This window comes from Eretmochelys imbricata, chromosome 10, assembly GCF_965152235.1.
Source record: "Eretmochelys imbricata isolate rEreImb1 chromosome 10, rEreImb1.hap1, whole genome shotgun sequence".
Lineage (NCBI taxonomy): Eukaryota > Metazoa > Chordata > Testudines > Cheloniidae > Eretmochelys > Eretmochelys imbricata.
Genome location: NC_135581.1, coordinates 81,790,776 through 81,818,650, shown reverse-complemented (window position 1 = coordinate 81,818,650; position 27,875 = coordinate 81,790,776). Strand labels below are relative to the sequence as shown.

Here is a 27,875-nt window from a genome sequence, read left to right as displayed (position 1 = left end):
AGTGGAAAGGCAGCCTATATAAAATCCCAAAGGTCTTTTCTGACGCTTTTAACGTATTGGAATTCACTGTAATCCCTTAGTCAAAGTTTCAAAGTGTGCCAGACTCCCACTTCAAAGATCCATTACTGCAGGATATTTTTGGCATGGGAGTTATTAAAGACCAGACAGTGCAAGATGCTATTGAAATTCTGGCCTCACATCTCCACTGAGAGGAAGCCCAGATTACATACACTAAATGTAAAACACTATCCCAAGTTAACAAGTCTACACTGAGTAAGAGCCATTGAATAAAAGTATTTATTTTAACACATTTGCAGATCCATGCTTAATACAATTGTCACCTAACAAGTGAGCATATTACCTTCACCCCACATCTGCTGATGTAATCAGCATCATATAACAGTTACTCATTGCACAGAACTGAATAGGTATGACACCAATTCACCATTATGCACTGTCTCAGGATTTCTGCTTTTTGTCATTATGCCGGCTCAAAGACTGAAATGACATTCAGAAGACGATTTGTATATGTACAGAACACTGTCAGTCCAACAATTAAGTCCCATCTCTTATTGGATAATTGTTCTGATGGGTAGTTCATATTAATAATTCTTGCTAAGTATAATAAAAACCTGAATGGGCATAGAAATATTTCTAAAGTGCATTACTGCAGCTAAATAAATAGCAGCAATTGTGTATTTAAAAAACAAACGAACAACCACCATACAAAGGATTGTGACCAAACTTGAAAGTTTTACACTACAAAAAGAAAACCTTGCAAAAACACAAGGCAAAGGCCTTGCATGATTCAGTCTACAGGAGATATAGAATATCAAGAGGTTCACACACACAGAGAACAGAAGGCTCTCTTCAAAGTTATCCATAATACACAGCCGGGCAAAAAACAAATGCATTGGATACATATATTTCCTCAGAATTGTGAAAAAAAAGGTTTCCCTTAGCTGCCTGCTGTCCAGCATAAGCAGTTATAAAATGCAAGTCTGCAGTTTAGCATAGCAGTAAATTTACCAAGACTTCACTGGCAGCAAATTCTGAAGAACTGATTAAAATCCCCATTTTGCGAACAGTATTCCAGTACAATAGTGAATTCCAGCTCATGGTTTTCTGCGCCTGAAATAAAAAGCACACAATACTCTCAGCTCAAAGTTTTGATTCTCACAGCACAACTTTCTATACTCATGGTCAAGAATGTTACTTAGATTTACATAAAACCTGTATTCATACAACAGACTAAGAGTATATAGTGATGAAAAGAATCAATTGGTTCAGTGATACAGCTATGCTATGGATTTGATTCAACGCATTAGATCAGGGAGCAACAACTGTTAAGTTCACAATCTGCTTTTGCATAGAATTCAACCTACACACACAGGACAACAGCAAGACTGACCCAACAGGCAAAGCAAAGACTTGATCCTGCTCCTCTAAAAGGCAGTGACAAAGCTCCCACTCACTTTGATTAGGCCCCAAGATTACAGGGAAGGGGGCTTTGAAAAAAAGTTTATACCATAGCAGGATTACAAGGGAAAAGTTTGTAAACAGATCTAAAAATCACAAGTTTTCTGACCAGATGTTCCCAAAAGTGCCAGATTTCAAATGTATTCCACCACTGCTATTGGACTTGTACAGACAAGTTTTCCCACTTGGAGCAGTGTACACCATAGACTGAAGTCTAATGCATTAGCTTTTTACAGTTGTTTAGCCTCTCTATTTCGACCTGAAATTTTTGAAGATTGTTTGGTCATTATGGGGTCACCGTCTGTTTCTACCCACCCCGCAACCCCCTTTTTGCTTCATGAAAAGCCCTTTTACCTCTGAAGCCCTCTCTCCTGCCTGTAAACATCGTGTAAAACTGCAAGCTTTCTTCCCCTGAGCTGAATGGATCACTGCCACAGCACTGCCAGCACCTATCTGCAAAAGGCCAAATCTGCAAGTGAACTCTGTTCTCCAGCAGCTAGGCTACCAGACTGCCTAATAAGCACGTATTCTGTCAGCAAGCGTTTGAGACCCAGTCTTGCCACTTACGAAGTTTCACGTTGAAACTCTAGCATTTGTTTGGACTCTGGTGTTAGAAACTGGGACTTCTACACGACATCAGGTGAGTTTTCTATTTGTATAGCAAGATGGGAGCTTTAGATTCACAAACTCTCCAGGGTGAGACTGAGCTTCCCCAAGAAGCCTCAGGCTGTCATCTGTGAATTCAGTATGTGGTACTCCAGACTCTGAACAGAAGCAGGGCTTCTCTGCCACAGCTAAGGCCTGTGCTTCTCTGTTAGAAGCTTTACGTACCCAATCTGGCAAGTGGTAGTTGGAATTTAATATGAACTACATCAACTTTGCCATCAGATTGTTGAACACCATCCCCCTCTCCAAGGTACCTTAAACAGTTTTCGTACACTAATAAAATGTACTTAAACTATCCTTCCTTCCAGGCATCAAGCAGAGATCGCAGATATGCTCATTTGCACTACAGCGTGTTACTAACATTGACAGGCACGGAGATTACTTTAATCCTTTGCAACCTTAGATGTATAATGGACAAGGAAATCAGGGTAGAATATTATCATTTCTCTTCACTTCTGTCCCAGATACACTGCTCCACCTCTGAGCTGTTAGGGCAGCCAGTGTTCCAGCACAGGTTTGTGGGTCCACTCAAACTGCCGCTGAAGACATACGGTATCGATGTCAGATGTTACTATCACACCTCAGGCCACGTGTGACCAGTGATTTTGAGGGCCCAGCTTGAGATGTCTTACAAGGGACTGATGTTCAGAAAGTTGGCCCAACTCTGAACATCAGGCTCCTTTCAGGCTCATCAAGTTGGGCACCCAAAAAAGTCACTTGTCATGCTAAATTTGGCTTCAATTTTAGGTCACTTTGTCATTCCAATTGCCATGGCACTTAGCTATCTCCAGTTGTCCCTTTGGTGACATATCACTGCTCTGAGTCAGCAAGAGAACCCATTCACACCAGCAAAGGAGAAAGAGTAAATGGCTGGAACCACAAAGGCAAAGTGGCAACACCGCCAGGTTTGACATTTCAGGAATCAATCCTTACCTTAAAGCTGGTTAAGACTTGAGGGGAATAACATTTTCCCAGCCAAGGAGCATTTAGAGCAAGAAAGCCAGAAGCTCCAGTTATGATAAGTTAGTGTGACACCTACTTGGGCTGAGCATGATGCTGATATCCAGGTCCCAGACTGGATCCTGCCCTCATCTCCACAGCTACTGAACACTGGAAAGACGCATGCATTAGTCACAGCTGCTGCATAAAGCCAGCGAAAAGACGACAATTACTGGCGTTATTCCAGATTCACACCAACGTAAGAATCTGGCCGCCTACTTGTAACTTACTCTGGTTTCTACATCTGTCCATTCAGATTCTGCAGCATCTTCTGGTGGAGCAGGACTTGAAGTTGATGATCTTCGCTTTCGACTGAGGGAGGCAGAGAGAAGAGTTAGTCCTGAAAGACTGCTGCGTATAGTTCAATAGACTGTCCAATGAGTGACTGCACAAGCCATTATCTAGAGACGGTTCACTCATATGGAGATGATGAATAGCTTCTGGTACCCCAAAACTCCAGCAGTGCACCAGCGATACCGGTAGCTGCAGGCTTTACAAGAAAACCTTACCTCAGTTTTACGTATATTAAGCCAGTCTTACCTTAAAGCTGGTAAGTTCAAAATCTCAGCAACTTCATTCTTCTGAAGTTTCTCACCAAACCATTGATAGAATTAGAGCTGTGTGCACATTCTGGGGATACTAGGTTCTTGACATTATTGCAATTATAAAATTATATGTGACTGACCCGGTTGGTGATTCTTGTTTTAGAGTCTCTATATCCGTGAACTGGACTGCCTGTCCACCACCTCTGGTTCTGTAAACATCACCCTGAGGAAAAGAAACAAGTTACTTACAAATTAATATTACTTGGATATTATGTTTGCACAGAAACTTGAATTGTGGCCAACTAGTACGTGACCTCAGTGTTTGCAATAACTACCATTTCTTTCAAGGAAGCTCATCGATCAACCCAGAGAGCACAAACACTTGAGCATGCACTAGAGTGAACCATCAGCACATGATGTACCCAGAAGTTGTCAGCTGCCCCCCCGCAAAATGGTGCACGAAATTCCTAAGATAGCAGATTAAAAACACAACTGAGTAAGGCCCAGTTTCAATGCTTTCATTCAGCAGTCTAGACAGGACTGTAACTGTGTTGGCAGATGGGATAAACCCTGGGATAAGTGGGGTCAACAAGCCCTTGGGGTAGCATGGAGGAATTTTATTTTAAAAAGTGACCATGCCCTAGTAGTCAGAGCTAAAGGAAAACTGCAGCTGTTTTATCCAGTTTAAAGTTCACCACAAGAAGTACTTATCAACACTGTTTCTTTGGGAGGGGGTTTAAGTGACAACAATTGGCATTTCCAAACAAACGTGCTGAAAGCGGCCATCTGGCGGAATTGACAACTTGTGTGAAACTAGCAGAGCCCCCTGGAACTCAAAGCCTACGCTGCATCCCAACCTGCTTTAAGTGTTTGCCAGTCTAACACTTGGAAGCTACATTCTGAAAGTGTTAGATTTCATATTGCTTTGTTGTTGCAGCAAGATGGGAACTGGTTCACGCTGCTAGAGGAACGAAGCGACATCACTTCAACAAGATGGTCAAGCCTCCGTAAGTAGGCTTCAGAAAACCAGTGGCAGCCACAGGCTTGACACATCCACTGATTATGGATGGTGTCTTACATAATGGGACAAACTATCATTTTATTACGGTAGGTGCAATTTTTTTTTAAATCAAAACTGATGCAGATGAAACTTGGCATGCAAATAGCTGGAAGAACACATTCAAGTACTGTAAGCTTACTAGAAATGTTTTCTAGGAACTGAAGCATCTCCTACCCCAACCTGCAACTTCCAAAACCACAATCAACAAAAGCACTTTAAGTCAAACACATCCTTATGCAAGCTAAAATCAGAAACTCCGAATCAGTTAAGTACGATTTGACAACACAAAGGTATTTGCTTTACCTTAATCAGTTTAGTTTCAATCTCCCCATCAGAAGCTAGTTCCTGGTGAGTCAGCATGTACTTGTCACACTTAGCTAGTGCCTTTTCGTTTGCAGCTGCTACTGTGATGGCATGGGGGACATGTGGTTGCATGACTGTTTCAGTTGGCACATTAGAAGGTGGCTTATGATCTACCCATCTCTCCCCCGCTGAGCGTGATCGTCTGTGTCTGAGACGAACTGGAGGTGCAGTCTGATCAGAGCAGAAAAGAACCAGAAGAAATAAGCATAATCAGTAGTTAAAGTGCAGCTTTTCAGGCCTGGTTAAAATGTATTTGGATGAAGACCAAAATTTCATCTCTAAACGTTTAATCAGAATTGATCTTGCAGGGAACCATTACTGACACACTTACACAACATTGCTATTAGAATTACACTTGGGCCAACTCATTCTTTGCAGTTTTAATTAAGTTCTACATAGTTGGATGGATTCCTTAACCAGAACTTCAGACTAAAGAATCTGAAGTTTTTTGCAGCAGCTCTCAAACGTCCAGCCAAACTATGAATTCTACACACATTAAACAGGCCTGAAAAAGCAGTTACATAAGATAGTTTCCATGGACACATTCCTGGGTCAAATGGTCTGTTTCTCAGGTAATCAAGGGAACAGATTCATGGCACAGGTTTAGGAGGTGTTACTTCAGCGGAGTCACTCAAAGATGGGAGGCCTCAAGTGTATTTCTGGGTAAATACTGTGGAGAAGGAAGAAGCTTGACATGAGCCCCTCTTTCCAGAGTGAGACTGGTTTGGCACTCAGTTGCTGGAATGCATCAGAAGTTACTGATGTGTTGATACCTCTACCGGTATACCACCCACCCTCTGCTGGGCGGGACTAGAAGTCTGTTTTAAACTGCAACAGGTCTGTTAAATATGGACCCTCTTATGAGATCACAGGTGAAAATGTTACAAGAGGTAGTATTATTTATACAAGAAAATAAGCTTCATGCAGAGGATCTTCTCTGAAAGTTAAGCAGAAGGATGGTTGAAGTCTCAGGAGGGGCAATGTAATCCTCCTCTTAAGAAAGAATTTGAGGGACCTCTGACACAAGGCCGTGATTTATGTTCATCAAACTGAAATCACTCTTGACCAAGACATGACTTTAACAAGGTGCATATTTTAAATGCTGCTCTTGATGTGGAGCTGAAGACCAACCATGGAGGGGCCAATCTGAACACCAGACTCAAGGGATGAAGTTATAATGGTACTTTCCACTACCTTCTTTTGAACTCCATAACTGGGTGACTATGTACCAACCTTTATTCTACAGACAGCTAGATTCAGGGTCAGAGTCTAGAAGTAAAATCCCAGCCACAAAGAACAATTGTATACAGTGTTGTCCCCCTGCCAAATAAACTCTACAGCAGAGATCACTTCCAAAGAGGTGCAGGGAAGAAGAGGGAAAAAGGGCCTCTTTTTGACCCATCCAAAGTACACAAGATCTCCATTCAGTCACACAGTTCACTGTCCCCATCAAATTCAGCCTTTTCCGCCTATCATGCGAGAGTTTACATTGCTCAGTTTTAAGAGAAATAAGATGAAACTAGCAAGACCACGCATATGGGTAAGTGTTCCTCTATCAGGCTCTGGGAACTAACAGCTGTAAATAATAAGGGGAGATTTTACACTTCTGTCTCACATATACACCCAATGAAAATCCATTTCATTAGTGACATGTGGCAAGATCACCTAACTCAGATCCATGGATACTAACCCCATCCACTGCACTTCCAAGACTTGAGCATTGATTACATTGTATTTTAGCAACAGGTATAAGGCTTACAGTGCACCCTCTTGATAGGTCTCATCTCAGAAGCCCCAAACACTGTTTACAAGCATCTATGATATCAAAAACTACATGCTGCCAGGATGTAGAACGCAACATTAAGATTTGGGCAAATAGAAGTTTTCAAGGCTCACCTAAAACTACCTACAGTAACCCTTTTTTTTTGGCTGGGTGAGTGAAGTATTCATTTTTCCATTGGTAATTTTTTGAGACAGTTCTGAAAAGCTGCCTTAGTAGTTTAGATCCTTAAAAAAGGGTGCACTGTATTTGACAGTGGACAATGTTCCTTAACTTGCTACCAACAGGGGTTAAGGTAAAGTTTAATTTGAATGGCATTAGTATGAAAGCATGACTTGCATCAAAAAGTCTGTTACAGGAACTTTGTTTGTAATACCATTAAGGGAGTCCAAGATATGGATTCACAATGTAACAGATTTTGCTCCTGTTTAGAACGTCTCTCAAATAGTCTGGTATTTGTCTATTAGTTTTACCTGAACCCCTGTAGCAAGAATGTGATGATAAAGCGTATAGTGTTAAGACAAGCATCTCCTTGATACAAACTGGTACACAGAAGAATCACTTAGACCAATTAAAACTGAATGAAAACTGCAAGTAAAACCACCAGTTTTATTACAAATATTCAAATTTAGTAAGAACATTTTAACGGTTGTATGAATCCCAGACTCAGCTCATTACAAGCGAGACTGCTTGTCCAAACATTTTCCAGCTGATAAATGAAATTTCCACAAACAGCTCATGAGATCTTTAATCTGCCCAAAAACGACTCTGGCAATAGCAGACTGCCAAATAAGTTTAAGAGACAGACAAATGGAGACAAGGAGGTTTATAGTCAAAAAAATTAAATTGTTGTTCCTGGAGAGAACTATACACACGCTGACGAGACACAGACAGACATTAAGGGCTTTTATATACTGACTTTAGAAACCAAATTAGATTGTGTTTTGCAAGTGCCATGACACATAACTTGGAGGCAGCAGTCAAACATGGAGAAAATTTGTAAAATTGGGTCCAATTCCATTTCAGGGGTGAGCTCACATATGGCAGCACACACTAAGCTTAGCCATTGTTTGAGAATGGTAATCTTCTGAGCCACAGCAACCAAGCACTGCTTCATGTAACCATTGCTAGGAGTAGCACTAACCCTGCAGCATTGGTCCTCTTCTATTTCTATCTCATCTCTACGGCTGGGGACCTCAATGACTCCAGTCCAGTGCATCCCTCGCCTTCTGTCTGACACATTACAGTTTCTATTTTGCTCTGGTTCCTGTTGTCTACTCCTTGCCTTAGGTGTGCCAATGGTGTGCTTGTTGTATGGAGGAATTTTCTGCTCCCACTCCGAAATACAGGATGCCACACAAATGCTGCTACAAGAGTTAGAGCGTCTATGCAGCTGTGGCTGGCTCATGAGAGGTTGGCTGTTAGGGACTTGAGTAACATAGTTACTAGAAAACTGAAGAAAATGGGAGAGAAGTTAGTGAACACATACAATTTTGAACTGGTAAAGTATAACACTTCTCAGAAATCATCCTGTATGGCTGACTTGCGTATATGCAGAGAGTAATCAACGCAAGTACTTCACATAAGTAGGTGTTTCATTGTCAGCTTTAAAAAGCCAGGGCACTCTTTCAATTAGTCAAGTGTAAGGTAAAAGAGCATGCAGAGACAACACACTAGAGGAGGGGAAAAAAAAAAAAAAACACTTAAGGAATTTAGTAGAGCCCAAAACATACTCATTCTCGTGTCCCATTCCCAACAACTAGAGAGAAAAATAATCAGCTACATTTAGCTTTATAAAAACCTGTTTGTCTCTGCACTGACATACAAAGAGATTCACATATAACATACTGGTGCTGGCGGGGGAGACACAGATCTCTGAAAAGTCTTCTCCCGGTCCTTCTCCCGTGAAGGCCTCTCTGGTTTTTCATTCTTTGGTTCAGTAACAATAGCTTTCAGTTGCTTCAGTTTCTCATCTTTGACCCAGAGCTTGTTCTGCATCTCCAGCTGTTTTGCCGCCACACGGCGCTCCTGCAGGTGAGAACCGGGTGGAGGATATTGTTGTAAATAAAGACCAAATTAGACAAGCATACGTTATTGTGATGACAACTGAATTGAGGAGAGCTGTGTATTTCAAATGGAAGAAGATTTTCCAGCCAAGATGTAGACTTGTCAAAGTAGTCCCTATGTACGCTAGGCCTGGCCAACTTTGAAAGCTATCTAGCATCTTCAATATCCTAACTGAAGAACAAAGTGATTACATTCATTTAGTAGCATACATCGCTCATATTGTAGTGGCTAAGTCTCTAGCTCAGGTAATGGATCACTATAGCAGGTTGGTTCCTCAAAAGCTATTTCCCCACACACACACACACGCGCGCGCAATTGGCAGAAAATTTGCTGTTGCTAATATACCACGGGAAGAGCAGAACCCTTGTGGCTAGGTCAATGACGACAACTGACAAAGAAAATCTGATTTCAGAAGACAAAAAAGTTATGAACCAGAAGGAAACAGTGCTAAACTGTTTAAAAAAGCAAATTTTTCTAAAATAATTTTTAACAAAATTTACCAAGTTTACATCAATACCCTTCTAGAAAAATTCTACTTCAGCATAAGATCACACTTGTCAAATTTCAAGATGAGAGTGGATGGTCTGGTCTGTCTCTCAAAACTGGATACACAAAGAAAAATTAATTTCAGCCTTAGCTTGGTACAACGAACATTGCTCCATTAAGCATTTCTAACAGATATGCTAGTGTACTTACACATTCTTTCTCCCACTTCATTGTTGTCTCTGTCACCATGCCTTGCAATCGTGCTTCCAATCTACGCTTATCAGAAGCCTGCCGCTGCAATTTCTGACTCTTGCTTTCTAGCTCTTGCTGCAAATTACGTTTGTCTTCTTCATAAATTGTAGTAGTTTTCTCTAAAATCTCAATCTGGAGGAAAGACCATAGCATTTTTTCTTTTAAGTTTCACATTTAATTGCTCACAAAGCATTTTCTTGAAGAGGTGCACAAGAGAGCAAAGGAGCTAATCATATTTTAACATGCTTTAGACCACAATCAGCGATTTTAGTACAGACATAAACCAACACTCCAGTAAGTTCCCTTGAAATTTCAAAGACAATTTCAGAAGTTTGTAGCACATACCGTATATACTCATTCATTAGCCAGTTTGTTTATAAGCCGAGCCCCCCAAGATGGATAGGTAAAAATAGTAAAAACTGTATGACCCTTTCATAAGCCAACCCAATATTTCAAGGGTTGGCAAACTTTGGCTCCCAGCCCATCAGGATAAGCTGCTGGTGGGTCGGGACATTTTGTTTACCTGGAGCGTTCTCAGGCACGGAGCCCCTCAGCTCCCTGTGGCCGCAGTTCGCCCTTCCCAGCCAATGGGAGCTGCAGACTGCGGCCACAGGGAACTGAGGGGCTCCGTGCCTGCAGATGCTCTGGGTAAACAAAACGACAATGTATTAGATATTCAATTCAATGATTTCACAGAGTTTAAAAATCATCAAATTTTGGTGTAGACCCATTTATAAGCCGACCCCCTGCTCTCTGACGGTCACTTTTTTACCAAAAATATTCAGCTTATGAACAAGTATATACGGTAGTTTAGCGATTTCTGGTTTTCTTGAAAGAAACTTAACCTTACTCATGCTAAAGCCAAAACAAGACAGACATTTTGATTAATATCCCCACCAAATAAGAGAAAAAACAATTAACTAAAGTATTTTGAGAAAACCTTATGTGGAAAAAACTTCTGTTTTTGAATTAAAAATTTGACATTTGCTAAGTAAGGTATAAGTTTTGTGCCTAAGAACTGAGTAATTTCAGATTATGCAAGAACAAACCTTGTACTCTAATGTTTTAGTTTTCTTTTCCAGTCGTTCAATCTCCATTTTCTGTCCTGCTATCATTTTCTCCTTTTCAGTGAGTTTTCCTTGAGCGTAGTTTTCCTTGGATACAATGCTGCTATCAAATTCCTGCAGCATAGTTTTAAATGCGAGTACTGGAACAGATTCAGACATTGTAATCCATATAAATTCACTTAGGAAGAATCTTTGCACTCCCTCCCCAGAACATTAAACTAGATCAACTTTTGCCTCTTCCCTACTAGCTTGAAATATGAAGATTGCCTTATTTTGCTTGCTGACACAACCCTGCCAAATGTCTGAGTATTTATATCAAACCACAGTGAAGTTTTTGAAGCATCATTCACGAATTTAGGCAAACCAGATATGTTCCGCCATGTGTCCACTGGGATAGAAGATATAGCTATTTTACTCCAGCTGCTTTGCACAACTGCCTTTCATGTATTGATTAGCAGAGGAATGGTTTCATATGGAGAATCAATGCTCACCATTTTTGGTGAACTCTTCTGACAGCATCTGCCGCATTCTGTGGCGTTTCTCAAGGACTTCAATCAGCCTAGGAAGTGTTTGGTCATCATTCACGTCCAGTAGTTCACATGATGGTAACGGAGGGAAGTTCTGCAGAAGCATTTCAGTCACAGATTGTTCTTCTGTTTCTGTAAGGATTTAAAGCAGACAATCCATGACAGCAAGCTATTCTAAACCTATTTCAGCATTGCAGCACACAGACTGAAGCCATGCATTCACTCGCTCTCACCCCAAAGCATTTTGGAAATATAAAAGCCTGGACATTTTAACAAGGAAGAGTTTCCACCACCTAGATGGTAGCTGATCAGGCACAACTGTACCAAAAGAAGGGTTTGAATGGGACATTGCTGCATGTAATAAGTGTTTCGATTAGAGAAGTTATAAATAAAAGATAGGTGTAGAGGGAAGCTTGGAAATTTAAGAGAGATTAGAAGTCCTGTGAGCATACAATTTTTTAATCCAGTTTAAAAATTATTTCTTTGTCCAAATATTGCTGTATTTCTAGATCCACGACCTCCCTCAAGGGAGGGGGTAAGGGAAAGTTCATCTACGTCTGTTATCACCATATTTAAAATGTATCTTGCAACTAGTAATATGTGTACTAACACCGACTGTGTTCACTATAATATATAACCCTGCAGCATAAACCCAAGGTAACAAATATCCTTATAAAGAAAAGGAGTCCTTGTGGCACCTTAGAGACTAACCAATTTATTTGAGCATGAGCTTTCGTGAGCTACAGCTCACTTCATCAGATGCATACCGTGGAAACTGCAGAAAGCTCATGCTCAAATAAATTGGTTAGTCTCTAAGGTGCCACAAGGACTCCTTTTCTTTTTGCGAATACAGACTAACACGGCTGTTACTCTGAAATATCCTTATGACTTTATTCTCTCGGTTAAGTTATAGATTATGTAGGAGTTTTTATTTTATTTTAAAGTCTTTTCTATTAGTCAGAAGTGCTGGATTGACTAATAAGTCTGTGCTATGAAAGCATGTAACATCATTCCAGTTTTTACCTCCGCCGATTGGGCCACCTCGAATCTCAAGTCTTCGTGAGAGTTCATCCTTAAAGGCCTGGTTTCTAAATCGGCGTCCCGGGGTTAAGCCACACAGTGGCTTATCAACAGGTCTTGCAACTTCAACTTCTTGGGTCATTTCTGCAAATCGCATGACTTGCTATGATAGAATAATATGCAGTTTTAGATACTCCGTATTTAGTTACCACAATCTTTAGCCACAGTGTGAACTCACAAGTATCTAGATACATATTAAAAAGGGACATTATCAAGTTGAGATGGCTTTTGAAAGCCAAGTTACAGGTAGTTTCAACTACTACAGCTCCTGCCCAGTTTCCCTGGTGGTTTTACAGGGGTGTGTGTCGCCCCCTCCCCACTCTCTCCCTGATGCTGCCAACAAAGGAAACAGTGAAAGTGACTGTACAGAGTGTTGGCAAACAGTTAAGGCCTAGGAGAAATGTGGCTTCTTTCTGTTATAGTAGTCTTCAATGCCATTTCTAGGAATAAGGAGTGTGATTGTTAGGTTGTGGGTTTCCCTTTAAAGTTTCAGTTTTGTTCCTTGTTAGATGAAGTGAGAGATTCCCTCCCCTTTATATTTTCTGTCTCTTCATATTCGTTTCATCAGTTTGGTGGGGATGGAATGGGGGGGTGGGGGGGGGGGGGAAGAAGAGAAGAATCACATGCAAGTTACCAAGCTTTCCTCATAGTCCTCGGCCTTGGGGTTAACGCACACGACCATACGCACTTTTCCTTCTCCGTCAAAGTAGTTCTTGAACAGGTGGGTTAATTTGGAGTCTCGATAAGGGACCATCTAAAAAGAACGAAAAAAACCCAACAACAACAGTCTCAAGCAAAAGTCTTGACAGGTTAAAAGACAGTAAGAAGGTGGGTTGTCATATACCTTGTTGGTTCCATACATTTGGTTCTCCCGTAGAACTTCAATACATGTTCTTAATGTCATAAGTGACTGGTTAATATTACCTGAAAGAAACAGAGCTAGTGTTAAGCACTCAGATGGATATTGCCCCTCAGTTACAATATTCCAAAGTTAGTGGCCAATTTATGCCTAAAATTGCATTGTTTGGGGGGATAAACTATTCTGATTAGCTTAGGAATACCTCAAGCCTTTTCTAGTTACATTAAGACAATGGGTAGTGTCCAGCTTTCCAGACAAGGGGATTTAAGAGTCATTTGACTTAATAGAACAAAAAGACACCCCACCAGGATATTTATCTTGAGCCAGGAGGCACTACCATATGACCAGCTTTCTAGTCCACAAACCAATAGTTGCATATGAGCATATAAGCAACAGACCATCCAAGCCAACTATGTACCTGCTTCACGTAGTCTGTTTCCTTCAGCTTTTGTCCTATTCGTTCTTTCGCTTCCAGCTAAATCAACCAAGGACAGCTGGCTTAAAGTTATTTGTTCTCTCTCCTGTTCAAGAAAAAAAATAAAATGTTTAATGCCATTTGCAACATGTCCCCAATATAGGGGAAGAAATAAAATTACATGAGACTTTTAAGCCTTACATAACTGTTGTACGTTAACACTTAATAAAGGTTAGGGAGAGAATTGAAGCTCTCTCTTATAATTATGTGAGAGACTATGAGCTACTAATGGTTTAGTGCCCTAGCATTCCAGGTTCTGGAATCTAGGATTCATATTCTATTTCAGGCAGTCTCAAACTACAAATGCCTCTCCCAAAACCTCTCCCAATTTCTATATGCTTAGTTTTTGCGTAACAGTAGCCAAGACAAAGAGCAAGGGAACAACAAACTTCGCTTATTTCATTAATGCTCACCTTGACAGAGAGAGCTTTGACTTATGAGGCATTTAAAAAGTGCAACTGGAAACTAGTAATTAGAACATCCCAGAGAGGAGCCATTGTCTAGGTCATCACCTCCCTTCCCACACACGCATTGTGCTCTTTAAAATAATTAGCCTCTGAATTTCACCTGCAGGACATTATCTCCATCTGCATCCAGCGGCGCCTGAGCCAACTTAATCATAAACACGCTGTGAGAACGACTAGATTCGCGATTCAGCTGAGTGTTAGCAATGCGCCTTTTCTTTTGACCTGTTAAACGAGAGAGCCCTTTAATCTGAGTGGCAGATCGGTAGAGGCCATGCAGGTCTTCATCCCACAGGGATATACAGGACTAAAGTGACCACTACTCCTGAACATTTCTTACCTCTCCAAAAAACTTCAAAAGCTTCTTCAGTAGATTTTACCTCGACTTCGGTGCATCCTATAACATACATGTTGTGATTCTGGTCCTCACGGAGTACTTTGGATTGTGGAGGTCTGCAAAGAGCATGGTTTAGATCAAGCTGACAGGCAGCAAGGCTTTTAAAGCAAGCACCATGCATATCCTTATGTTTAAAGATCAGATTCAACCTGAACACAGATGTCAAACGTTATCCCACACTAACAGAACAGAGAGCCAATACAAATGCATGGGGAAATATTTAGGCAGGACTAGATACAGTTCAGTTATTGCTTTGCTTTTACACATTTAATTGCAATGCATAGTAGGCACTATGAGGCTGGAGGACTACTGCTACTCTCCCACATGCATAAGCTCATACAGAAGCATATAACAGACTTCAACAGCATTATTCTGAATTTGCTAGAGAAGCAGAGAAAGAGATGGGGTCTGAATTTATTTACAGCAACACCATATAATAAATTCAGCTTCTCCATTTTTAATGGAAGAGACAATATGCTGGGCACATACATAAAATCACCATTCCGCACAGGAGTGTTGCAACTGTTCCACCTATCAAGGGAATAGGGTAAAATATTACAGCACCCATAGCAACCACCTAACATTTTAATCATTGTAGTTTGCACAACAAGAAATAATGTAAAAGTTAAGACCAAGTTCTGGAAACATTTAACAAGATGGTGATCCTCTAGTGAGAGCTTAACAAGTGGTTAAACAAAATAATTGCAATTCTCCTCCTAAAGCCTCATGACATAGCCAATATGTTCTATTGGTTTGTGGACCCTATTCAGAGAAGGAATCCAAAAAGATTAGATCCAAAGACCTCAGGCCAGAGCCATGACAAATCTGTGTGCATTAATTGTTCTGCCATAAGTGTGTCAAGTTTCACAAAGATATTTGTACACCAGTAGCTATTTGTGAGAACCTTAATTTTAGATCCATTTAAACACAAGCACAAAGCAGAGAGTTAACGTGGAGACAAGACAAAAGTTTAGAGGTGTGCTTGTGTTGTCCCTAAAGGGCACTGTTTTCCCAAAAGTTCCCAAACACTGTAATGGTGGGAGGGAGCTCACCCAGAGGCTGCCTCCAAAAGCCAGAGTTTCAAACTGACACCCAAGATTTCTGTTCCTGTTTCAATGAAGCGTGAAGCTGATTAACAGTGAGTCACGGTCACCAAGCCCAGGATCAGTTTCTTTGGAAACAGGAGTAGGAATGGCAGCTAAGAAGTTGTATAGATTGCAAGTTGTAGTCATCAGTTGAGAGTGCTGTTTGTAAGACAGCATGAGCAGATCTGGGAGTCCCACAGGTTCCAAGAGCCTGTACCAATGTAACAAACTTAAGTTCCTCTGTAACACACTCTAAAGGGAATGTGAAAAATTTAGCACCAGCAATAAGACACCTGTTCTGCAGTTTTAGACCCTGCTGTAGAAACTTAAACAAGCCAACTCCACACTACATCACAGCAAGTCCCCATTTTTCAGATGAGGTTGAGGCAGACTTGTAAAAGGCTATGGAGGGTGTCAGTGGCAAAGTCAGATTCAACTGTCTGGTTCACAGTCTTGTCTCCACACCACTGTACCCAATATTCCTTTCTTGAGTAATCTCGTTTGGACTCAAGACAAAGAGGTGGGGATTGTGAGCATGTCTCAAGGTAACCCAATATTAATTACAACCTGGAGAAGTGATAATCACTCAAAGAGGCATATTAAAAAAAAGACACTTACTTTGGTTTTATTGGATCGAAGGGAACTTCCTCCAACAGGTCATATATGTAGTTATTGTAGATTTCAATATACGAGACAAACACACTATAGACATTGTCTTCTTCAACCTCTTCCACTTTGTAATGATCTCGTACACTGATCATATCAGCAAATTCTGGATCTATTTGTCGTCTGTTAAAACCATGCATGACATTATTTGCAATACAGCATCCATGACAAGCGGATAATTCATCACATATAATCTAGAATTAGAAGCTATATTGAAAGCAGCACAGTCTAAGGGTATGTCTATACTGCAATTAAAACCTGTGGGTGGACTAGGCCAGCTGACTTTGGCTCAGGCTAAGGCACCATTTAAATGCAGAGTAGATGTTTTTAGGTTCAGGCTGGATCCCAGGCTCTAGTATCTTGTGGGGGGGTCCCTGAGCTCAGAATGCAGCCTGAGCCCAAATGTCTACACTGCAATTAAACAGCCCCTTAGCCAGAGTCAGCTGGCATTGGCCAGCCACGGGTATATAACTGCAGTCCCAAAAATGCCCATGTTGAACATTGATGCCATGTATTCAGTTCTCCTCCAAAAAGAAAGAGCTAGAGCACTTGTGAAAGCAGTAAAAAGCTTAAATATAGTCATGTTTATTACTATATATTGTGATATAAAATTTTCAGATGTAGTTGTGTTACCTAGTCAATTACCAAGCAGTTACAGTTAGTCAGCCCTATGCAGAGCTGATTAATACTTTGCACTTATAGCATCTTCCATTCATTGGACTCAAACACTTTTTAAATTCAACATACCTTTTACTAACAGGAAAGGCTAAATCACAGACAGTTTAAGTGACTTAACCAAGGTAATGCTACGAATCATATTGCAAAGAATAGAACCTAGGTTGCCTGCCTCCAAGTACTCAGCTTTAAATGTTGATTAGACTACGCTTTATCTCACCAGAAGAAAAAGGTAGAGTGATATATTAACGCTTCCTGAAAGTGGCAAGAAGCGTTCATGAAGGGCGTCCAAGTCATCAAAACTCAAGTTTTGGAATGACATGTATCAGAGAAAAAGTAGGTGAGGTGATCTCTTTTATAGACAAATTTACAAGATTACACAGAGCTCTTCTTCAGGTCTGGGAAATGTACTTTGAGTGTCACAACTAAATAAACTCTCAGAAAATGAGAAGCCAAAAACACCATATCACCTGTGGGTGAACACTTTTCACCTCTCTATATCGGACCTTTCAGTCCTCATCCTCAAAGGAAACCTGTACAATACCATCAAAAGTAGCCTGGGAGCTTAAATGCATAGCTTTTCTAGATACTAAAGATCATGGACTGAACAGAGACACTGGATTTATGGGTTATTACAACAGTCTATAACCTGCCTCCCCCACCAGTTCTTGCCCCCCTATGCCTGGAGAGGTGTTAAAGGGCCACTTTACCTTGAATGGCTTGAGTATCTTTCCCAGACCTGAAGAGCAGAGCTGTACAGCTCGAAAGCTTGTCTCTCTCCCCAACAGAGGTTGGTTCAATAAAAGATACTGCCTTACCCACCTTGTCTCTCTCATATCCTGGGACTGACACAGCTACAACATTTCATATATATGTATTAATACACCATTTCATTCTACTTACTTGCCAGATGGAGTCTTTGGAATTGGCATGGCATCTCTTTTCTGACGCTCTAACAAAGCGTCAACTTCACACTGCACATCCACACCGTTCTTGTCATCAAGTTTAAAAACCTGAGGGCAGCAAATGGGGTTAGCAGTCATGTGACGAACTTAAACACTGGAAATGGTCGTTTGTGGCGAGGGTTAATTGTGATAAAAATGTCAGCACGATAAAAGTGAAAATATGATTAATGATCTCTGAAATAGTCAGACCGAACTACTTCATTGACGTGCCATCCTGCAGTCATTCTCCATTTTTGACCAGGCTCTGCTTCTGATGCAGATGTTTTGTTTGATTATTTTGATTAAAGGACTGTAAGGTTTTTCTTACAATTTAACAATTTAGAACAGAGAATAACTGACTGTGTTTTAGGCTGTTACTGGGAAAGTTTCTCTTAAGACTTAAAACAAAGCAACTCACAAATCGCTTGGCCTGAAACGGTCCTATGCTGTTGAAGATCATGTCTAAGCACCGGGGAAGAAGTCCTCCATCACCAGGAGAACCTGTCATTGTGTGTGTTTTCCCACTACCTGTCACACCATAGGTGAAAAGGAGACCTAGGAGTAAAACAGTTACAGTTAAATGTTCCTAATTGGACCTTATTAACTAGAAAACCTTCAACTTAAAACTGTCACTTGATCCTATCCAATAAAGATGGGGGGGGAGAAGACTTCCTCATTTGGAAAGGTCAGCACGAATACTCAAGACATGTTGGTACCATCCCAGGAGTGAGAAAGGAAAGAGTTAGTCCAAAGGAGGAAAGACCACAGCTGCATGTTGTCAGTGCAGCGACTGCCCAGAGAGCAGGACTGGGCCAGCTAGTGTAAAGCCATTCCCGCAGCATACTGTAATGCTGCTCAGGACAAGGCTAGCTGGCACTAGCAGGCAGACCTCAGGGAAGTACTAGAAATGAACAGTTTTTAATAAACTCTAGCTGCTCAAAGTTCCCCTTTCTGGTTAAGTACATTTAGAAATGAGAGTGAAGGCAGCCATTTTGACCGTCGCTTAAAACCTGACTGCGGGAAGCTTGTTTGTTTTTATTCTGCTCTGAAGAGCTTCAGATACAGCAGCCAGATGGATCTGAAGAACCTGGCCTCATGGTATCAGACATTTTTTGATAGTTCACATGAGCCAATCACCAAATTACCACCACCATCTAGCTCTTCAATCATACTTTTCATCCAGAGATCTCAAAGCTCTTTTCAAAGAAAGTTGGCATCATTATCCCTATTTTACAGCCTACGAAACTGAGGCATGGAGTAGGAGAGTGACTTCCCAAGGTCACCCAGCGGGCCGTGGCTGAACCCAAAGTAGAACACAGAGCGAGCGCTGGACTGGGATTCAGGAGACCTACTAGGCCAAATTGCTTGCCAATCAAGACTCTAGTCTATTTACAAAATTATACAATGTCATGGTTTTGTAGACAAAAGCCTCTACAGTTGATTGGTATGCAAGAAAATTAAGCCTCAATATAAATATCTTGCATGCATCTGAAACAGGAGTAATTTAGAATGGGGGGGGGGTTCTTTCCACTTTGTTACAAGGAAGTTGTTCCTATTTTCATGAAAGGATAGGACTATTTGAAAACTTGTTTTCAGAAGACAAATTGAGAAACCTTGACAATTTGTGGGAGTGCCAGAATAAGCAAAGTAATCCTGAAGAAAATAAGTATCCTTAAGTTTTGAACAGGCTTAACAGTGGTTAAAAAAAGATTCCAGGAGAAAGGCAACCAAACAAGAGTAAAAAATAAATGGTTTTAGCTATGCAGTGCCGCTACAGCATGTTAAATACAAAACAGGGGCATACCATTCTTTCCACGAACGAGATCTTCTACTAGAGGTCTAGCCACAACATCAAAGAGTGCTTTCTGAGTGACAAGAGTTCCAAATACTTCCTTAAACGTATACTGAGTCTGGGGAAAAGAAAAAACACTAGCACATTCCAGACAGAAGAAAAAGCCACCCTCCTTCCCGCAAGATAATAAGAGGTTAGAACTGTATTTGAGTAGGAGGATGAGGAACTGGATGTGTGCACAGTGTGTGGTCCCGTGGTGGAACTGAAGGGGAGTATGTTGTGGAGCTGCAGAGCTGAAGCCTGTTTCAACATGCGTTGAAGTCAGAGAGATTCTTTCCACTGACTTCAATGAGCATTAGATCAGACCCTTGATAGTATGTTAACGTATTATGCTTGGGAATTAAAGGCATGCGAGTTGAGGTTATTGTGGATGTTAAGTGGTTAGTTCCCTGATTTTCAGCGATTGAGTTTAAGCCATTTAACTCTTAAATGAAGAGCTTAGTGTGAGAATAAATACATAGTTTAATCAAACAGTTTACAAAAAAGTAAATTTTAGAAGCCAGCCCTCTGTAGATTGATATATGAACTGTATGGCACGCCTATGATAAACAGATGAGGTCCAAAGTTTGCTGGACAAAGTCAGCATGAGCAATAGCTATCAACTTGCCCATTTTAAATTTGTTTCTACTGCTAGTCTTAAAAAGTACTATACCTCCCTGTATTCCCCATTCCGGAATATTCTGTATCCATCAGGAGGATGAATCTGAACTGTTGTTTCATTGATCACTTCTATGCAACACTCCTGATCCTGAACACTTAAGGGACGCACTCTGCAGTACACCTGATGGAACAGAAGTCGGTTTTCTTAGAATAAAAAGTAGTAATAATAAATAATAATAAAAAGGCAGTCTACTTTGGTTCCGTTTTTTTGACACAGCAAGGTGAAATTAACATTTTGATGTTTGCCACTACAGTTTACATGCACCTTCGAAAGTTAAAAATATTTATACATAAAGTTTATTTTAATACCCCAAGACATTTGGTCAATTGAATCTACATTAGCCAACCGTTCCCACCTAGTGATATTTGTGCAGTGTATTTCATGCTGCAGAATGCTTAATTTGTTCTACTTTAAAGTCACCAAAGAAATCGTTTTATCTCAGCATCTTATAATTATGTACCAGATCATATGTACTTGAAAATACACGTGATTTACAAAAACAAAAAAAACACAACGACCCACATGAAGAAATTCCCTGGCTGCTTCTCTTCAGAGAAATTCCTACTATGGCAGTGACAGGACAATTTTAAGACCTCTCCCCCAAAATTTGTCCAGTGCCAAAAGATTAACAAAGTCACTCTTTTAACAGATTTGTGTCTACTTCTGTCACTTGCCACTGCATACTGACAGTGCTGTCCTTGAAAATCTTTCTACTCAAAATTACCACACAAGAGTCCCAGATTTAGATTCTGGAGCACACACTGCTTGTGGGTAAAGGACTGTCTGTCAAGTGCCTCCCATCAACCCAGGAGTGCCACTGACAGATTCTTATGATCCCATACAATCCTTGTTGGCAAGAAGTAAAGTTATAACTCAGGACCTTGAGCCACAGAATCAGGGAAAGATGAGAGGGGAGTAAAACTCTGCTGGGGATGGGGAAGAAGAGAGAAATTGAGGGAATATTCTCTGCCACTACATGGCTTTCCTCCCCCTTCATTCCTCAGAACCACAGATGGGATTCATCAGAAAGCAAGCAGAAAAACATTGAAGAAATGGATTAGAAATGCATAAGCCTGATCACAACAAGTGGATTCCAAAAAGACTTAAGCACAGGTATAAATAAGCCTGTACAACAGAAGGAGAGGTAGGGGCTGCTTTCAGCTCATCAGCATTATGTCAGGCACACACAAACCAAGGAGACCACAGTGCTAGTAGAAAGTTAATCATAGAAATTAGACTCACAGGGCTGCCAGTCAGCTGTTTTGTAGAAACATTCTCAGCCATTAACACTATGGCACCATTTCTGAAATGTTATTAAGATTTACCCCAAACAGCCTCTCAAAGCTACAGTAGGTTTGCTTTCCAGTTGACCTGGAAGAGCAAGACGGGAAAGCAAGATACCTTACCCCAACTGGATCTTTCAGATTTGTGTTGGATGACTTCTTTAGCACTGGTTTTCTAGGAGTTTTAGTTCTACTGAAAATAAAGAACTGAAAGTTAGACTCGTCATCTAGTCACACGATACATACATTGATTAGCATAGTTCTACCTAAAGAACATTAACTTGCCTCTCCCCAACAATCTTTTAGACTAACATTCCAACAGCAGTGATCTACCTACATCTCTTTAGGAAAACACGGGCCACTTATGGAAACAGGACACCATTGCTCCAAAGTGGCAAGTCATAGGCTCCTAAGACCTTGTATTCACTGCTGAAGGCTTTTGTTTTTGATTCTTATCTCAGGGTAAAAAACATGAGAGCTATCCAGAGATACAGACACAGTGAAGACAAAGCATTTTACTTTTACCTAAGGTAAAATAGGAGATGTCAGGATTGTACTGTAATACTTACTTAAACAGGGATTTATTGCAACTAAACTTGGACAGATTAGATTTTGTAATCAATTTAATCATAAACACACAAACTAAAAAAATACTTCCATCGATAATCATCAAAATGTATAGATAGTTTTCAGGCAGCATTTTTTTCTTTGCCTGTTTGATTTAAGATTATTTACTATGTATATTTTGACATGTGATGTTGACAATGCGTTTTAACAGTATAAAGCTTTAATTTTTTGAATCAATAAATAATTATTGTCTGACCAGCTCCCAAAAATTGGGGATTGGTCCTGCTTTGAGCAGGGGGTTGGACTAGATGACCTGAGGTCCCTTCCAACCCTGATATTCTATGATTCTATATCAAATTCTGCCAAGCCTAATAACAGAGAAAGTAATAATTAATAAATAATAAAAATATTTTCAGAACCCTCTCTTCCGGTCTTCAAACCCCCAACCTCATCATCACAAGCAAGTTACCCACAGACCAGGACTCACCAACTCAAAGCGGTGACAGAACCTGTCGCAAAGACAGATGCAAAACCTGCAGACATATCCCCACTGTTACAAACATCAATAACCCCACAACAGACCTTTCAAGATCCATGGGTCCTACAAATGCCCATCACATCATGTGATGTACCTGATCCAGTGCACTAAATGTCCCCAATAAAAATAATGTGGGTGAAAACAGACAATCACTAAGCTCTCAAATGACATACCAAAAAAAGATAAAAGACAAACACACCATATCACCCAAGGGCAAACATTTTTCACAATACAATTACTCCAGTTCTGATCTCTCAGTCGTCATCTGCAAAGGAAACCTGCACAACGCCTTCTAACACAAGTCTGGGAGTTTAAATTCATAACTTTGCTAGACACTAAAAATCACAGTCTAAAGAATACTGGATTTCTGGCTTATTACTGCAATCTGTAACCCACTAACCCCCCTTTTTTGTCTTATGACTCCAGTGGTGTTAACAGCCATTTCACCTTGAATGGTCCCTTACAATGTGCAACTGCTTATGATAAACAATCTGTTCCACCATGTATTTAGTTGTGACACTCTGAGTACTTTTCCCAGACCAGATGAAGAGCTCTGTGTAGCTGGAAAGCTTGTCCCTCTCACCAGTAGAAGCTGGTCCAGTAAAAGATAAAATCTTGCCCACCTTGTTACTTTAAGGCTTGGTCTACACTACAGAGTTAGGTCAACATAAGGGAGCTTATGTTGACCTAATTATGTCAGCGTACACACTCCAGCCTTGCTCCCACTGATGTAAGCGCCCTACTACACTGCCATTATAACTCCACCTCCACGAGAGGTGTAGGGCTTATGTCGGTGTAGTCAGGGCGACGCAGTGTGTGTGTGTAGACACTGTGTTACTTACATCCGCTGTTGGCTGTCATTCACTGTTGGCTGTCATTCAAGCAGGAGCCATGAAACTGACAAGAAAGCTGGGCTCCTGGCAGGGAGGAGCTGTGTGTGGAGCTGACAGCCCAGGCTCTCAGCTCCCCACGCTGCCCCTGTTAAGTCAGTAGAAGCACTCCTCATGGGGATGGCGCACCACAGACAAAAGGAGGGTAACGGGGACACGAGCCACTGCACTAATCACTGTGATGGTTGTAAGTCGACCTAACACAGGCCAACTTAGCCCTGGTCTACACTAGGACTTTAGGTCGAATTTAGCAGCATTAAATCGATGTAAATCTGCACCCATCCACATGATGAAGCCCTTTATTTCAACTTAAAGGGCTCTTAAAATTGATTTCCTTACTCCAACCCTGACAAGTGGATTAGCGCTTAAATCGGCCTTGCCGGGTCGAATTTGGGGTACTGTGGACACAATTCGACGGAACTGACCTCCGGGAGCTATCCCAGAGTGCTCTGTTGTGACTGCTCTGGACAGCACTCTCAACTCACATGCACGATTGTTTGTCCTTGCTCTGACGCAGGGAGGGGCGACTGACAACACAGCTTACAGGGTTGGCTTACAGGGAGTTAAAATCAACAAAGGCGGTGGCTTTACATCAAGGAGTATTTCAGGCAGGACTTCACGGAGGGTTCCAATAAGAAATGGTGCACCTATGTTATTGTTCTTATTGGAACAAGGAGGTTAGTCTGGCCTCTGATTGATACATGGCTAGATTTACCTCGCTGCACCTTCTCTGTGAGTGACTGCAGTGTGACCTAGAGGAATGAGTCCCCTAGACAGGGGGCAGGAGGGTGGTTTGCAAATGAGTACAAAACAAATCTGGTCTATTTCTTGTTTTGATACACTTCATCTATCTTTTACATCTTTGGCTGGCAGCAGACGGTGCAAAAGGACTGCATGCCATCCACATGTCATGGCTGCTCGGCAGAAGATGGTACAATAGGACCGATAGCCATGCTCATCTCTTGCCTGCCCGGCAGAAGATGATGCAATAGGACTTTATACACTTTATGCACTATAAGGTGGGTAGAAAGCTGGCTAGATTGTCGGGCTCAACGGGTGGTGATCAATGGCTCCATGTCTAGTTGGCAGCCGGTGTCAAGTGGAGTGCCCCAGGGGTCGGTCCTGGGGCCGGTTTTGTTCAATATCTTCATAAATGATCTGGAGGATGGTGTAGATTGCACTCTCAGCAAATTTGCGGATGATACTAAACTGGGAGGAGTGGTAGATACGCTGGAGGGGAGGGATAGGATACAGAGGGACCTAGACAAATTGGAGGATTGGGCCAAAAGAAATCTGATGAGGTTCAATAAGGATAAGTGCAGGGTCCTGCACTTAGGACGGAAGAATCCAATGCACTGCTACAGACTAGGGGCCAAATGGCTAGGCAGCAGTTCTGCGGAAAAGGACCTAGGGGTGACAGTGGATGAGAAGCTGGATATGAGTCAGCAGTGTGCCCTTGTTGCCAAGAAGGCCAATGGCATTTTGGGATGTATAAGTAGGGGCATAGCGAGCAGATCAAGGGACGTGATCATTCCCTTCTATTTGACATTGGTGAGGCCTCATCTGGAGTACTGTGTCCAGTTTTGGGCCCCACACTACAAGAAGGATGTGGATAAATTGGAGAGAGTCCAGCGAAGGGCAACAAAAATGATTAGGGGTCTAGAACACATGACTTATGAGGAGAGGCTGAGGGAGCTGGGATTGTTTAGTCCGCAGAAGAGAAGAATGAGGGGGGATTTGATAGCTGCTTTCAACTACCTGAAAGGGGGTTCCAAAGAGGATGGCTCTAGACTGTTCTCAATGGTAGCAGATGACAGAACGAGGAGTAATGGTCTCAAGTTGCAGTGGGGGAGGTTTAGATTGGATATTACGAAAAACTTTTTCACTATGAGGGTGGTGAAACACTGGAATGCGTTACCTAGGGAGGTGGTAGAATCTCCTTTCTTAGATGTTTTTAAGGTCAGGCTTGACAAAGCCCTGGCTGGGATGATTTAACTGGGAATTGGTCCTGCTTCGAGCAGGGGATTGGACTAGATGACCTTCTGGGGTCCCTTCCAACCCTGATATTCTATGATTCTATGACTGCTAGCAATCCGTATCACCTGCCTGCTCACCATAAGATGGTTCAATAGGACTGACTGCAGGACTAAAGAGAATGACCGGATCAAGTCACTCCAAATTTAGTCCCTGTGCCCATGTCTGCCCAGGCGCTCCTGATCGACCTCACACAGGCGACCAGGAGCACCTCGGACATGACGATGACGGCTACCAGTCCTATTGCACTGTCTGCTGCCACAAGGCAATGGGTTGCTGCTGCTGTGTAGCAATGCAGTACCGCGTCTGCCAGCACCCAGGAGACATACGGTGACAGTGAGCTGAGCGGGCTCCATGCTTGCCGTGGTATGGCGTCTGCACAGGTAACTCAGGAAAAAAGGCGCGAAACGATTGTCTGCCCTTGCTTTCACGGAGGGAGGGAGGGAAGGGGGGCCTGACGATATGTACCCAGAACCACTCGCGACAATGTTTTAGCCCCATCAGGCATTGAGATCTCAACCCAGAATTCCAGTGGGCAGCGGAGACTGCGGGAACTGTGGGATCGCTACCCACAGTGCAACGCTCCGGAAGTCGACTCTAGCCTCGGTCCTGTGGAAGCAGTCGGCCGAGTTAATGCACTTCATGCACTGAGAGCATTTTCTGTGGGGACACACACACTCGACTATATCAAACCGATTTCTAAAAAACCAACTTCTATAAATTCGACCTAACTTCGTAGGGAATATGTTTTACTGGACCAGCTTCTGTTGGTGAAAGAGAGGGGCTTTCCAGCCTACACAGCGCTCTGCCTCTCGCTACCAGCCCGGGACAAACAGGGCTACGCCGCCGCTGCAAAGCCTCAGAACACACCAGACACGGGCCTGACACGAAGCTAAGGAGCCAACACCCTCCGCTGGGCGGGGGCTGACCGCCACAGTACCCACATGGGGCTGACCTCACCGCGCAACTGCACGGCCGGCTTTCCCGGTCCTGGCCGCTACTGGGTCAACTTCGCCGGGTCTTTAGCACAGGCGGGGGGGTTTCTCAGGCCCGCCGCTCGGCCCCCCTCCGACCCGCCCCGCTGGCAGCGGCCAGCCCCCGGCACGCCGCTTGTTGCGCACGCGGGATCCTTGCCGGGTGCGGGGTGGGCAGGACGGGGGGGGGGGTGACTTTCGCCCGCCAAGGCCCCGGCCCTGGCCCGCCCCCCACCACATACACGCTTCCCCCTCACCGCGCTCGGCGGGGCGGCTCAGCCAGCCGGGGCCTTCCTACCCGCCGCCGGCCTCGAGTGGGGCAAGAGCTGGGCTGGCCGGGGGAGGGCGGCGACCTGAGGCCCCCGGCAGTAAAGCCGGGCCGGGCCGGGGGGTTCCCGCGCGGGGGGTCTGCCCCATACTCACGCCGCCTTCATGGTGCCGGGGCCGCTCTCTCGGGTCCCGGGACGGTGGCCGGGCGGGCCGGGGACGGTGGCCGGGCGGGGCCGCTCTGCCGAGGCCTGCGCGGGGCCGGCAGGAAGGTCGGGGGGTCTCTCTCACTTAGGGATGATTCGATTTGAACGGTCCCTCCGCTCCCATCGGGCCGCGCGCTGCTGCGATTCAAATCCGGCCAATCAGAGGGCGCCGGGCGGCTGAGCGTCGCCACGCAACGCGTGTGGCGTGCCGGAGCGTCACGGACCATCGTCGTCCCCATGGAGACGCCGACAGGGACGCCCAGGCTCCAGGTGCGGGGACGAGGCCTGGGGCGGGGGCCCGGGGGCAGCCGGGCAGGCCCAGAGCCGGGCGGGGCGGGAGCCCGGGCTCTGGCCTCGCTGCGAGCCGGGGACCGCGGGCGGTGTAGGGCGGCGAGCCCCGGGTGGCGCTCGGGGCAGGCCCAGAGGGGAGAGAGCCCCCCCCCCCCCCGCCCCGCGCGTGCTCTGGGGACCCGCTGCCTAGGACGTTCCCCTGGGCGGGTTTCCCGTTTCTTTCCCTCCCCTGCTGGCTGCAGGGTAGCTGGGGCTGGTGTGGTGCAGGATACCCGGGGTAGTAACGAGACGGCGGGGGGGGAGCTTTTGTTTACTGATAGCGGAGTAACAGAGAGCATGTAAAAGTGTTCCCTCCCCCACCTTGTCTCGCTGCTTC

General features: G+C 43.2%; 1 protein-coding gene across 1 annotated transcript; it reads right to left on the bottom strand.

The window, feature by feature from the left end:
• Window positions 1-279: 279 nt before the first annotated feature.
• On the bottom strand, window positions 280-27,284 carry KIF23 (kinesin family member 23). The gene is made up of 23 exons (XM_077828932.1): window positions 27,159-27,284; window positions 21,856-21,925; window positions 20,441-20,569; window positions 19,741-19,846; window positions 18,355-18,491; window positions 17,896-18,005; window positions 16,270-16,440; window positions 14,510-14,622; window positions 14,273-14,394; window positions 13,649-13,751; window positions 13,216-13,295; window positions 13,006-13,125; window positions 12,315-12,474; window positions 11,256-11,423; window positions 10,747-10,904; window positions 9,656-9,829; window positions 8,741-8,920; window positions 8,037-8,345; window positions 5,053-5,283; window positions 3,830-3,912; window positions 3,375-3,456; window positions 3,185-3,255; window positions 280-1,131 (listed from the first exon to the last, which is right to left on the bottom strand). The coding sequence occupies exons 1-23, from the start codon at window positions 27,167-27,169 to the stop codon at window positions 1,116-1,118; spliced, it is 2,904 nt and encodes a 967-aa protein (XP_077685058.1). The 5' UTR covers window positions 27,170-27,284; the 3' UTR covers window positions 280-1,115.
• Window positions 27,285-27,875: the final 591 nt, after the last annotated feature.